Source organism: Electrophorus electricus, chromosome 11, assembly GCF_013358815.1.
Source record: "Electrophorus electricus isolate fEleEle1 chromosome 11, fEleEle1.pri, whole genome shotgun sequence".
Lineage (NCBI taxonomy): Eukaryota > Metazoa > Chordata > Actinopteri > Gymnotiformes > Gymnotidae > Electrophorus > Electrophorus electricus.
In genome coordinates, this window is record NC_049545.1 from 16807833 (window position 1) to 16822753 (window position 14921).

General features: G+C 38.1%; 1 protein-coding gene across 6 annotated transcripts in view; it reads right to left on the reverse strand.

Annotated features, from left to right (window-relative positions):
* Positions 1-590: 590 nt before the first annotated feature.
* Positions 591-14921, reverse strand: part of arid4b (AT-rich interaction domain 4B) — a 48650-nt gene continuing 34319 nt past the window's right edge. For 3 of the 6 annotated variants that reach the window (XM_035531512.1, XM_035531514.1, XM_035531513.1), the window contains exons 11-24: positions 13777-13931; positions 12703-12775; positions 12364-12458; positions 10822-10919; positions 10244-10466; positions 9910-10112; positions 7660-7842; positions 6626-6710; positions 6278-6476; positions 4981-6171; positions 4651-4764; positions 3967-4194; positions 3700-3846; positions 591-3199 (exon numbers count right to left, since the gene is read on the reverse strand). In XM_035531512.1, the coding sequence (XP_035387405.1) occupies positions 3060-3199; positions 3700-3846; positions 3967-4194; positions 4651-4764; positions 4981-6171; positions 6278-6476; positions 6626-6710; positions 7660-7842; positions 9910-10112; positions 10244-10466; positions 10822-10919; positions 12364-12458; positions 12703-12775; positions 13777-13931 (3134 nt within the window). In that variant the 3' untranslated portion in view covers positions 591-3059. The remainder of the gene's footprint in view (positions 3200-3699; positions 3847-3966; positions 4195-4650; positions 4765-4980; positions 6172-6277; positions 6477-6625; positions 6711-7659; positions 7843-9909; positions 10113-10243; positions 10467-10821; positions 10920-12363; positions 12459-12702; positions 12776-13776; positions 13932-14921) is intronic. The other 3 variants (XM_035531516.1, XM_035531515.1, XM_035531518.1) reach the window with 3 other exon arrangements.

A 14921-nucleotide genomic window follows, 5' to 3' on the forward strand; every position in this document is an offset into this window, starting at 1 on the left:
GTTAAAATATTAAATCAACAGGGAAAATCATTGGATTTCTGTATCCTAGAATCGTAGAGCTTTATTGAAATTCATTGAAATTGGAACAGAAGGATGCAAGTCTTTTTAAGAAACACAGGCAGCATGAGTGGACTTGATCAAGGTGATCATTAAATTGAAGGAGAAACACCATAGAAAACTGAGATAATAATAATAACAATAATAATAAGAAGAATAAGAATAATAAGTCATCTCAGTGATTGTCCAAGGTCCTGTGAAAAGTGAGAGTAATTCACTATGAGAATGGCAAGTGATTATAAAAATACTGTATGAGTGCATATGAACAGATTAAAATCACCATTTGCTAGGAAAAATAATAGCAGTGTAAATCAATGAATAAATGAATGCAAAAATGGATGACTAGGTCTATGTAAAGCCAAATGAATTATTGTTTACAGTCATGAAAAATTTAATTCATATACTATAGGAATTTATACATGGAAAAAGATAGAAAAAGATTCTCTACCCTTGATCATTAGCTATACTAGACAATATACTTTGTGTGGTAATGTGCATTTGTTTAATAGTTCAATTATATATCAAAGTCAAGATTAGAACTCACAAACTATGGCATTTATTTAAAACGGAGGATTTTATGCTTACATTTGTACAATAAATTACACAATTTCCATCCTCTGATGAACCTAATAAATATGATAAGAGCTTTGCCACATTCTCACTCTCAAACATGGTCTCAGATCTTTTCTTTAAGGATCCATAAAACTTTATAGTCCATGTACAGATTGGAAAATACTTTTAAATCACATTAAAAAAAAGTCTAATACAAGCACAGTTTAAACAAAATAAAATAAAGACTAAACAGGAATGAAAGAGCATGTAAGTATGAAAACTTAAGTGTGCCACATAAAAGCAAAACGAAAAGGACATGCTTTACCTTCAAAAATGTACATAGACACTACAGTTAAAACAGTAAACTGTCTGTACAGAAAAGTACATATCAACAGTGCAAGATATTAAATAGCTTGACTCAAAACACACCTCTTAATATACAAATGTATAACAAAGGCATATAGTTACATACAAGTGCCAACTGGTACAGACCTTCAGGTTAAGGTACAATTGGGAAACTACAAAGAAAACACTGGAGGTGTTGTCAGTATTGTACACATATGCAGTTTTCTTTTTATTATTATTATGAACACACATTTATGTCATCCTATTCCATTCCCTAGTCAGGGAATGCCAAACCTAACCAATGATTTTTTTTGGAGGTGAAAACTCGTTCAAGGAAAATATTTCAAGATAAAGTGAAAGTCATGAAACATTTTACAAAGCACCACATTTGATTTAATCTGTGAAAAGAAGGGACTGGATTATGAGTTTTTCTACAGAGCAGAAACAAATCCCTGTCCACTTGTAGTACATGTGAGTGTTAATATTCCAGCCAGCAAAAAAAAACAAATAAACAGTGATACTAACATGAACTAGATGATAATTTACTTTCAATCAGTCTTAAAACAGTTGTTGGCAAATGTCCTTATTTTTTCAGTATATAAACTGAATATGACTGCAAATGTAAGCCACGGACCACACCATTTTAGTGACATTTTTCATCAAGAAATGAGCAAAGAGCTTCTTTAAATTAAGGGTGAAAAGCAGATGTGGTAAAAGAAAAGGGAAGACATCAGTATACAGCACGCTACATATGGAATAAAGCAGATTCTGTCACTGCAGGTGATTTCCAACAAATCTACCATTTTGTCATTGCACTGCCGAATACTGCCATATTAACTTTTGAAACCCCACTTACTAGGGTTTTTGTCTTATATATTTCAGTAGTAAAATACATTTAGAGTCCTGGCTGCCAGAAAAAGTAATTAATTCTCTACATGTATCAATCTACAATCATAATAAGATTCACTTTAGAAATACTGAATTCTACCTCTCCATTTATATTTTTCATATAAACATCATTAGTAGTAAACAGCCCTTGGCATAATGACTTTCATTCTTGCACTCCTCTTCTGTCTTTAATAAACAAGACAAGTACATTTCAGAGAATTTTGCATGAGTATAGACTCAAGTGGGTAACGCTTAAGGTGAACAGCCAATAAATATATCATTCATAAGGCTTTAAAAAAAGCGTTAAATAATGTCATTGATTAACATTCAAAGAACATTATTCCTGCAAACCCATGCTTAATAAACTAACCAGGCTTACTGCAAAAAAAACTTTCACTGCTCTTAACTTTGACATGTCAATCATTAACACTTATGGACACATTGTGAAACATACATGCATACAACTCTCCAGTTGTATCTTAGCTTTCAGTTTGAGTCTCTTTCCATCATTCCAACCAAGTGCCTAAAAGAGACCTTCAAGGCACTACATCAATAGCATTCCACAAAATGGCCATCAGTGAACTTTCTGTTAATAACTCTGTTGCCACTCCTAAAAAGCACAGCATAAAATGTAATTAATGAGAACCAGTTACTGACACATTTAGACATAGACTATGGCCACTGAATTAAACTGATTTCTAGAGGGCTGAGGGACATTTTGCTCCTTGTTAGGAGACAGACACACACCTGGAATAACAGCATGGAACTGAGCCATTGTTACTCCAATCAATCACTGCAGTAATAGAATACTTTCCACTTCACAGAAAGGATATAATCTATATCTACATGTACACAATTATTGCTCAAACTTAAAAAAGGGTATTCTGTAAAAAGATTGTTTTATGCATTCTTCCACACCTTACATCTTTTCAGAAAAAAGTACACTTGAGTGCAATTAGCTTGCAGAGGAAACAGTTGTCAATAGAAAATAGTGCTTCTTGTTGCCTGGCTCTTTTGTATTCTGTTTTTAAAATTGTTTTTTCTTCCATTAAAAAAAAAAAAAAAAAAAATATTATGTTTATTTTTGTGCCCCGGTTCTTTGTGTGAGGCGACTCTGTCCATCAGAGTTTGGATCCTACAGTATGAGGGGTAGGACAGAGGCTCGGCTGGGTGCTGGTTAAGTGCTCTGTGCTGCAGGAGGGGCCTGTATCTTCTTGTCACCTACACTCCACTGAGACTCCAGAGTTCTGTGATGAACCAGAGACTGTTGTGTCAGCAAGCGTAAGCATGACTGCTGCAGTCAGTGAGCTGGACGATGGTGAGGATGAGGAGGAGGATGAAGCCACCACTGCACCTGCTTAGGTCAAATTGTTTTTGGATTTACAGAATTGTCGCACTTGCAAAAATTAAGTATATTTGAAAACATTAACTTACTCTGGACTTAATTGATAAACCAGTTCAAGGAATCATATTATCTCAACCCCATATATTTTTCATATATTGTAGCACATAAGGCAAATGAGCAGAAACTGAAAATGGCTATATACTGCAGACTGTATTATTACAGAGCATTACCAGGAAAAAACTAGTATCTGGTGGTGTCTGGGCTGAAGACCTTGTGCAGTTATTGACTTCATAGTCAGTTTTATTTAAGAGTATGTTGAATTTGTCCAATATTTTTGGATCCCTAAAATCAGAGGATTGTGTGTAAAGAGCCGTTTCTGTTAAAACTGACATTCTGCATTTTAACCTTTTTAAAGCAATTGTTTCATTGTCAAGCATAGTCACTGTTTAAGTACTTAAGTGCATTGTACGTCTGTCGTAATATCTTGCATTGTTACAAGAAAAAGAACTTACTTTCCCGCTCCTTTTTTTTCATACGCTTTCGTCTTCTGTCAATTGAGGCCACTTCAGATTTCAGCGAGAGATAGTGATTCCTGATATCCTGCAGTTTCTCCTGAAGGAATGCTATCCTTTCCAGACTACTCATCTTTTCCAAATCCGCTAGAAAAAATTGGTATAAAAAAAAGAGAACGAAAATGGCAGATATTTGACACACCAAAAATAAATCAACAATCCAACCAATCAGACAAGAGTGTACACATGGAACTGCTAGACACTTACACATTTGAAAACTCCACTTGTAGATACGAGCACCTCGGCTATTCCCGTGCTGGTCTTTGGGCTGTGAGTGCTCGGCGTCCCCATGTTTGTGGTATTTTTGGGATGGGGGTGCCCGGTTAGAGCACTTGGGTGGGATGATGGCCTTCATGTCAGATGTGTTGCTCTTTGATGTTGGTGATTTGGCAGTGCTCTCACAAATAGACTGGTCCTCACTGTCACTGCTGTTGGCTAGAGATAGAGAGAGAATGTGAATTTGAGATCAATACCTGATTTTGGCCTGATAGAAATTTAGTATTTATGTGACTGAAACAGCTGCTCTTGAAAATAATTGTTTTTAATATTGTAGCTCAGTGGTTAAGGTACTTGACTATTGATCAGAAAGTTGCCAGTTCAAGTCCCACCACCACTAGGTTGCCACTGTTGGCCCCTGAGCAAGACCTTTAACCCACAATTGCTTAAGTTGTGTTCAGTCAGAATTGTAAGTCGCTTTGGATAAAAGTGTCAGCTAAATGCTGTAAGTGTTCTTCCTCTATATTGGTAACCTGCAACTACATAACCACCGACATGTCCCAACTGCTGAAACAGCAAAAAATTCCAAATTTATAACCAAATTGCTAGAAAAATTACTTTTTGTGTGAAGGACACCTTTGATATAATGGATAAAACTGAGCATTAGTTCGTCACCTGATTTATGGTTCTTTTTGGGATGTAAGCTCATGGTCTTGTGACTTCGCTTGTGTTTCTTTGATGTTCCACCTCCTTGGGACTCTTTTTGCCGCTTTTGAGTAGATGATGAGGCTGTGGACAAGCACATAGAAATGCCAGGGGAAAAGATATCAACAAATAAACCCTTCTTAAGACCTAATGGAAATGTTTAAGGCTCAAGTAAATCATGTCTGAAAATCTAGTAAGGCTTTGTATGTTAAATGGAAAGGCAGTTCTCCAAAATGAACAAAAACATGCTGCACATGGGAGCATTAGACTAAAACTATTCTTTAAGAACAGTCTGCAAACCTTTAACTTTCTGTTCAGTCTCTTGCTGACTACTGCTGCTGAGCGTCAGGCTACAGTTGCTGTTGCTGGACAGATTGCAATCAAAGGCTTTGGAGGGGGATCCTGCCCCCTCTTCCTGAGGCAGCTCTTGAAGATCACAGCCTACACTGTCCACTTCCACCATACTGCCGTCTGACTCGCTGCGGCCACCAACACTCTCTTCTATTAGAGGTCTCACTGGTGAGGACACTGCTGGAGAGCAAGAGGCCAAGGCAGAACTTTGAGGTGGCGGTGAGGATGAGCGCATCTCACCCAAGGCCTCACCAGACTCAGGTGTGGTGGGTGGCGTGTTAAGGACGGAGTTGCTCCCACTGCTGGGATACTCCTGGCCCTTTTCCTGGCTCTCTTGGGGATGCTCCGCTGGTTCACACTTCTGAGTGGGCTCAGTGCGTGGCTCATCCATGGCAGGTACTGCTGACGGAGGAGAGTTGGCAGCCTCAGTGTCTGAATCTGAAAACAACTCTTTCAGTGTTTTCTTAGGCCACTGAGCCTGGATGCTGGACCACACATCCTTTTGGCCTTTGGTACGGCAGCCAGGAACCCGTTCATCTATCCCAGGAGCCATTTTGGCGCGCTTGTCAGGGATCTCCCAGAATCCTGAAGACCTGCCACCCTTGGTCTTATCTTTCAGCCCATTATACTTCTTAGAGGGTGAGCCCTTGGTTTTAGGGTGTACTCGTGGCTCTTCTTTGGCCTGAGGTTCTGTGGGAGGACTGCCCTCATCTTCAGAGCTGCTGCTGGACTGGGTTCCTCCTTCATCTTCAGGACCTGTGCTTCTCTCTTCTAGCTTCTTAGGGGAACTGCTGGGTAACCAGTCCCCACCCCTGCTACTCCTGGTTTTTCCTTTGCATTGGGTTTTAGGTGTGCGCTCAGGTAGTCCTTCAACTTTTCTCCTCCGGGTACTGGGGGCCTCCCCCTCAGTCTCAAACTGCCCCTTTCGTTTGCCCATTTCTGGACTGTCTTGGTTGGGTGGATCCTCTGTGCCTATACTCGGTGAAGCCTTGAGACCCTCATTGGATCCCTTGCTCTCCCAATGTGGAGGTGTTTGAGGACATTCTCTTCGAAGGCTAGGCCGATCTGCCAGAACCTCTTCATCATGGTCTCCTTCATCATCATCCTCCCGCTCACTGTCATCTGTGGAGCTCTCAGACACTGCAGGAAATGCATAAATATGTATGACTAATGGTGTATGATCTCTCAAATTTTAAACGACTCTGTCCTAACAAATATGACATTGAGACAGTGTTTCTGAAATTACCTTGGAGACCATTCAGATTGGATGCAATCTCAACTGGTTTGCCTTGAGTCTGCTGGTTACTTTTATCACCACATTCTTCCATCTTGGAAAAAACATCAGAACTTGGTTTGGAGGATCTGTACATGCGATTTTTTGTGAGAGGAAGGTCCTCTCTGTCATTTAGTCTCTCTATTCGATCTCTTTCCCGTTCCCCTTTGTTCTGCCCAAAAAGAGATACACTTTTAATTAAATTTAACATAAATAAAATAAAATAGGATAAATTGTGCTTATACTAGAAACATTTTAAAGGCTTTCGATTTATAAAGCACATAAACTAAATGTTACCCATGATCAGCATCTAACAATTACCTTTATTTTTTTTCGATGCTTTATTTTGGGAACATTCTTATTAGCTGGTCGCACAATCTTGTCAGCTTTGATCCACTCATCATATCTAATGAGAAAAAGGTAGTCATGTAATTATACTATCCTCAGGTTGAACTGATCACAAACATTATAAAACAAACATACCCAGACAAAAAAGTCACAAAGTTGTTTCTAAAATCTCAAAATGTTATTACATCATCAAGATACCACCCAGATCAACATATGTAACTGCTTTGTTTTCATGTTTCACAATATTAGGTTGACACATGCCAAGATAGCTTTACTATTCACTTTAGGCTGTAGAACTGTGATGTTTACAAGCTTCATGTAAATTTTTGTATGTTCTTTTCTCCAAGAACAAAATAGGACAGCAAGGAAGACCACTTGTTAAGGTTTGGCTCAAAAAAGAAAAAACATGAAGTGCAGATATTTACACTTTTCTTCAGGTTCACCACATTGAGTCAATAAGCATATTACACAAATAAATTTTATCCTAGTTTCTAAGGTGTCATAGCTTGATGCTTTGTGGATAAAGTTACTGGAGTAAAATGAGTCACCTTGCCACCTCTGTCTCCCTGAGACTCCCAGTCCACGTTCCCACTCTTCTGCAGTGGAGAGCAACGTTCCCTGTTTCCACCACTAGCACTTATTACTACATGATATGTGACCCATCAAAAGCAGACACAGAGGTCATGATAGAGTACCATCATTAGTCTAACACAGAATGGTCTTGAGACATGTGTTCTTGGGACAAGTTCATCTTATAGATCAAAACATCAACGCTGCCTCAGTTAAGTGTCAAAAACACACACCTGATTTCTCATCAACCACTAGATGGCCACAATGAAACTCTACACCCTGCCTTAAAAAGGCCATGTTTGAAGGACAAACTAAAAGAAGCAAAGAGAACAAAATATCAGGGTATCACTAGAAGTTGGATTCTTCTGCAGGGGAAGCCTATCTACCATGTTTTAAGTTTTTGGAAGATGAAGATGGAGGCCAGGGTCCTGCCTTACCTGACATTCCAGCCACAGTAGTGCACCAGGTAGAGCACCTCTCCCCCCTCCAGGTCTGACTCTTTCACAGTGGCTTCGTACATCTTCTGATTGCGGCCTCGCCCATACCTCACCTGCACCTTCATCCCAGGGGGGTAACACTCAAACTCCTCCCCTTCCTCCCACTCCTGACTGCTGTCATCCCTGCAAAAAAAACAGTTCAGAACTTCCTTGCCCTAGGCCTGCCCCAGAATATAGCACATCAATCCTCCCCCAAACCCCAACCCCACCCCAGTAACAAAACAAAAAACAAAAAAAACCTCTAAACTTATTACCTTAGACTTTTACAATCTTATTATTTCTGCCGCCCTCTTTCCCTATCACTTGGTTAAATTCTAAAAATCCTTCAAGACTAACAAAGGCCACTATTATGGGGTCATCAGCCGACAATCAATAACTACCTTGCGCTACATTATGAATCCTTTCATTTAAAACTGAGGGATTTCAAGATAAAAGGTAAGGTAACTTCTCTGGCTGCAAATCAGCCTCCTTGTGTTCTGAGAGAGTGTAGCATCCTGATACCATTTAAGACTTGGTACCAGTGTATGTGTATTTATATGTATGTGGGTACTCTTGTGTGGGAGGGGGGGTGCAGGTGAAGGCACAGCGAAGCGCAGCATAGGGCATTTCTCAATCACATTAAATAGCAGAGGTTCAGGCATAGATAGGCAGTAGACAGAGTGTTGCGGTCCACTACTGTAGCTGTACTAACTGTTGCTTATGACATGTGACTCCTTGCAGCAAGAACATGTTTAAGCAGTACCACATGCCCCAGCAACTGCAGAAACAGGTTAGAAGGTGCTAGGCAGGACCCTGGTTTCAGAGCTTCCAAATTCAAAGAAAAACTGACTGAATGGAATATTATGATGCTAGTATTGGGCTTTGGTCAAACCTTCAGGGTTGGCCCCCACAAGCATCAAAACGTAGGCAAATGGTATTCAAGCAGGGGAATTAGAAAAGAAAAACAAAAACATTTACACAATAAGCTTCAAGTGACACACATCATTCATTCTTCACATAAATATCACAGATACAGTGTCAGTCCTATTAAAATGAACTGAGATTGAGCCAACAACACAAGTTCTCTACAGATGTCCTAACTGTTTGTAGCACCAGCCCTAATCAGAGTATTACATCAGCAGTCTAAAGACTAAAACTAAGGCAGACTTTGGGGTTGGCTGTGACGACACAGGACAACAACTTGGTCTTCAAGTACAGAAAACATGCTTGAACCTGAGGCATTGACTCTTGCCTTACAGAACATAATTAATTTATTTTATTTATACAGTGTTTTATCAGACATCATCTCAAAGCAGCTTTACAGAAATGAGGGTCAAGATCCCTAATGAGCAAGCCAAAACACGAGTGGCAAGAAAACTCCCTGCCCAAAAAAATCTGGAAACTATCAAATATTACAAAGCACTTTTTAAAAAATACATTCTCTGAAGTCAACATATGAATGCTACAGCAGACAAGCTCAGTCAACAAAACAACAAGCTGCAAAGATGAAGGAAAGTCAGTTGACAGCAGCTTTATGAAACCCTTTTAACAGCAAAGGGAAGTGGAGATAAATGATCATGTACAACAAACTGGTCAGTCATTTCATTAATCTGACGATCTTCAAAGCATATCTTCATTAGAAAAAGACACATTTAAGTAAGCAAAGATACAGAAAGAAAAATGAAAACAGGAAGAATGCAAAGGACTGCAATACCAATATCTTGCCAACCCAACATGCTGTTTAACTGAAGGCAGTCATGCTGGTTCTGTGGATAGGTTTAACAGTGAAAAGCCGTGTTTATTCACCATGAAAACACAACCACCAAGGAGTTTCCTTTTCAAAACACTCCCAACTGTCTGTTTCTCTAATTAATTATCCACTGGTATCTCTATAGCATTCTATTTCCTGAATGAAGGTTACAACCAGAGCAACTTTCCATTTAGCTTCTTTCTCAGTCAATTGAATTGGTTTATCCTCAGTAGCAGGGGATCTTTTAGATAGAGAACACTTCAGCCCCTCTTTGTTTGTCACTATTGCATCATGGCATTTGAGTTTTCTGTCTCCATCTTATTCCCATTATAACTCAGTCAAAAACAAATATGTTTCTCATCCCTTTATACTTGGGATACAACCCGATCACTCCCAGTGAGTGCGATCACTCCCAGTGGGGGTGACTGAGAATGTACCCTGGTCTTACAAGTTCCACCTACCCTGACAGGTTCTTGCTCTGTTCCTCACATGGGTCATCCTTCATATTCTCCATGCATGAGCCTTCCACTGTTTGACCAGCATCTTTGCAAAGCTCTTCATCTGTACCATTCTCTTCTTCATCACTATAGCCTTTGTCTTCCTCGTTTAGGTTGGTTGTATCCACTTTGGTCCTGCAAAGCCCTGCTATTTCTGACTTCTCCTCCTATGGAAAATGAGCAAACAAGCAAAATGTCAGTCTGTATATACCTTTGCAAACTACTATTTGAAATAACACAGATTTAAACGGGTTTGATAGTTTTAGAGAGTCTCAGAGATGTAGGATGGTATCGGTACCTTCACTAGACATGGGGTGCTGGAGATCTCTGCTTCTTGCTCAGATTTCAGCTCATCACCTACACTGGCTGAGGCTGAGACAGCAACTGTGTTGCTGGCGCCTGCTCCTCCATCAGTGCTGCTCTCTGTCTGAGAAGTTTGTTTCTCAGCTGCTTTAAATGGTAGGTCCATGCGAAATGTGATCCCAGTTGAAGTACAGTAGTCCTCAAAGCCATACAGATACCTATGCAATATGCACAAATGTGACTGGTTACAAGACAGTCTGAAAACATTTGTCATAGGTTTTGCTCTTTTCACTGCACTTTTGATATTTATATATATATATATATATATATATATATATATATATATATATATATATATATATATATATATATATATACACACATATATATACATATATATATATATATATATATATATATATATATATATATATTATATATATATGGTAGTAAAAGGTGTGTGTGTGTGTGTGTGTGTATAATAGAGAGAGAGAGAGAGAGAGAGAGAGAGAGAGAGAGAGAGAGAGAGAGAGAGAGAGAGAGAGAGAGAGAGCGCGCACTAGGACTGCATACTTCCTGTAGGCGCATTTGACATTGTAACCCGCAGCAGAGTTTAGCACAGGGATTCCCAGATCTTGATAAACTTGTTTCCAAATAGATCCACTCTCAATCTGTCACAAAGGACACACAGATCGGAAAGGTGAATCAGTAGCAGGAGGAGGAAAATAGGGACTCGGAGCAAAGAACAAAGCCCAGGGTTAAACACTTTACCACTGAAGTACAAAATTCAAAACGGTGGCCCACTCTACCTAGTGAATTTCAGTATCCAGCCTTTGGCTCACTGACAATGCCAGCAGAAGGGCCTAAAATCCACAACCCTTGCTAATGGAATTATCATAAAAATGTCAGCCGAGTACTTGCTAATGGAGTTCTCATCCAACTCCCAATACCTGAGCAAAGCAGTCATATGCTGATTAACCGGCTTAGGTGTCATGAAATGCTTGTTTCATATTTTCAAAGCAATTTTCTCTAAAAACTTTTAATGGGAGGTCCATGCGAAATGTGATCCCAGTTATCAAAAATATTTAATATTTAATATTTTGATAATACTTACTATACTTTGAATTATTCAATTCCCCAAATATTTATTTGATACAAATATTATCACCAAATAGCTGGAAACAAACAAAAAATCCTGCACACTGGTAGTCTAATTAGTATTTTAAGTAAAAGACCAACTAACTGTAATGAGAACTTCAATGTTATTGCATAATGAAATTGGACCATACAAAAACTTTACCAGTTACAATATAAATCAGGCAACAAAAAACTGTTCAAACAATAGAATATGTAGCTCCTGTAGGCCTAGGAATCTGCCTACAACATGCAATTGATATACAACAACATATGCAATATTAATGTATTTCGAAATCATAAATTTAAAAAGGATCTAATTTTTTTTGCTTCATTTTATAGTTGATGAATCTAGTCACTATGCCTTCACAACTAGTCTCTCAATGAATATGGTATGTAACCCAAAAGCAGAAAATAACTAACTTACAAAGCAAGAAAGCCATTTGCACTCAAAGCATTTTTATTCCTTCTTTATCATCTTGGGCACAGGGGCAAAAACTTTTTGAGTGCAAACCTTTCTTACTTTGTTAGGTAGGCACATAAAAAGTGGTAACAGAAGCATTTCTGTGTCTGTTAGATTCTTCAATCATGCACATTGATCGGATTACAGCAGTTTCTTTGCCTAGCTCTTAGTGAGCCTGGAATTGGTTGAATTGTATTTTACAAGAATTAATATGAATGGAAGAAAATTAAGTAAACAGGGATGGCTTGGGGCAGTTATTTAACACTGATATTTCAACTGGAATATCACTCATCCTGCCTTTTAGCCTAACACTTAAAGAACTGAATGGTGTTTGCAAAGAAAAAAGAAAAGAAATTGTATGCTGCCAGCCTATAAATTCTTAACTAGGATCATGGCTAAATAATGTTTTTTTTTAATAATTAAAAAAATTGAATAAAATTAGTTAATAAATAATTTAATTACAATTATAGTTCCAAAACACTATAAAGTATAAAAACAATAATAACAATAATACTCACACTATCAAACCCTCCAAGTTTGTGCACCAGCCTGTAGAGCTTAAAGAGGTTAAGATTTCTGTATCCCAGTACTGGTCTTTTGTTGATGGGAGTGCCTGAAGAGAGAATGGATTAGAGACCATTAGAAAACACTAGAGTTGATGCTTTAGTCTCTACACACGATTTAAAATACATACAATCCTTACAGTCTAAGCTATGTGTTTGTTACCTTTATTTTGTAGAGCACCCACATTGTAAAACAGTTGCAATGTACAGATTTTTTTTTCTTTTTTTAAAGATGTCATCCAGTCACAACTGTAAATACCCTTACCATGATTTGTCCAAACAAAAAGGTCTTACCTCTGTCCTCCATGAATTTGTATAATTGTTGGAGAAAGTTCTCCCTTTCCTCTGGGAATGGCTCCACCTCCTCCTATACATCACAGAATAAATTTAGAGTTAATTAATGCAGGGCTATACATGGGGCGTCTCTCTTACAATATAGCATAACATTTTTTTTAAAAATGAAACATTCATAAAAGGTGATGTCTACAGTTCTTCAGACTTTGTTCCCTTTGTTTAAAGTAAGTACCACTCATTCTGAAATTCTGATCTAAGACTACATGAAGGGATTAAACTACCAGGGAGGGTGTAAAGTTACCTGCCTGGTGTCACCTCTAATAAACACCTCTAATGCCTTTTTCCAATCAATTTTAGATAAACAAAAATGATTTTTAAAAAATTAAAAAATACACCACTAAATCAATTGGATGTATTATTAATGTGTAGTACATTTTCAAACGTGACTGTATTATGAATTATGGTGAAGCACCAGATAGCAAGGACATGCATTAGGACATATCCTTTTGTCCAGTACAATGGCCAAGATTATATTAACGAATTTATATTTATATATAGTGTATTTACTGTCTTCTCCCCGGAATTGTTGTCCCTATTGAAAAAGATCAGGCAAGTGATTTCTGAGTGCCAATAAAAAAAAAATGTCTGCATACACTCTGCAGAAACTTCACCCTCTGCTCAAAATTGCATAAATCCAGGTCAGTTTGGTGCACTCATTTCTTACGGCAGCCACTATATCCTCAAGATTATATGCAAATTATATACACGAGGCGTATTTCCGACTATTGCTGATGACATACCTGGCAAAAGCCAATCATTAAGAAATACAGCTGTTAAATGCCCTTTTGGGATTAAGCCCAGAATAAGGAACCTATGGCATAAATAAATTCTCCTTTTGTTTAAAAGGCACACAAATGGAACTTCTGTTAACACTTTTTTTTTCCTGCCTTGATAACAGCGTAAATTGTCCATGCCAATTTTCTAGCAACATGTAGAACATGTATTATACAGCATAGTGTAATTCCTTAGTACATTTGGACAAGCTATACATGTCGTGTGGTTGTGAATTCTCACTTCTTCTTCACTGCTGCCATCATCCTCCTGTACCTCTTCTTCTTCCTCCTCCTCCTCCTCCTCCTCCTCACTGCTGGAACTTTCATCCTTCACCTCTGTCCTCCATGTGCTAGGCACAGTTCCATTCCGTTGGAAATCCCATGCTGCATCCAGTGCTGCAATAACATATTCACACATTCGCACAATCACACAATCACACAATCACACACACACACACACAAAATTACAAAATGGAATGGAACAAATGGAAGTAGTGCTTGGTGAAAATGATCATGGAACAGGATTGCGTTAAATTTGTCAACGATTACCAGCTTTTGCCTTTTTACTTGATATGGATAGCTATCACACTGCAAAAATAAATATGACAACAGCAACTCAGTCTGCAGTTTTTGTCTCGCAAGTTAAAGTACACATCCATTTATAACAGTACAGCATCATTTGAGGTACCGGTGTTGAAAAACACTTCTGGAAACAAGGGAACATTTGAGTGGAAATCACCTATACTGAGTTAGTTGTTGACAAGAAAGTTAACATGCCACAGATAATATGGAAGTCGTTTGGACATATGAAAAATTACAGATTAAGACAAGTGCAAAATATGTCCATAGAAACCAAGACAGGAAACACAGCAAATCTTTTCCATCACCTGAAAAGGTACCATCTCAGCAAACATACTCCACAAGTACTATTCCACAAGTTTTAGCAGCACTAGCAGGGTTAAATGAAAGCAATAATCAACTGTGGTTTTTGCAGCCATTATCCCATATGAAAAGTGATCATATGGAGCAAGGATAAACACTCTCCTCAGGGGCTAGAAGAGATTTTAATTTTATATATATATATATATATATATATATATATATATATATATATATATATATATATATATATACACACACACACACACACACACACACACACACACACACACAGGTGTGTAAAACCAACATTCACATCAGTAACAGTAACAACTTTTCAAATTTGTTGTAAATCACTGACACTGATCACTGTGCTGATCACTGATCACTTTCACTGTGCTTTGCATCCAACCATACAGCAACTTAAAAAAAAAACTAAAAAAAAAACCCATCTTGATGTGCATTTAAAGATGATATGATAAATCCAAATGCAGTGGACATAAGTTG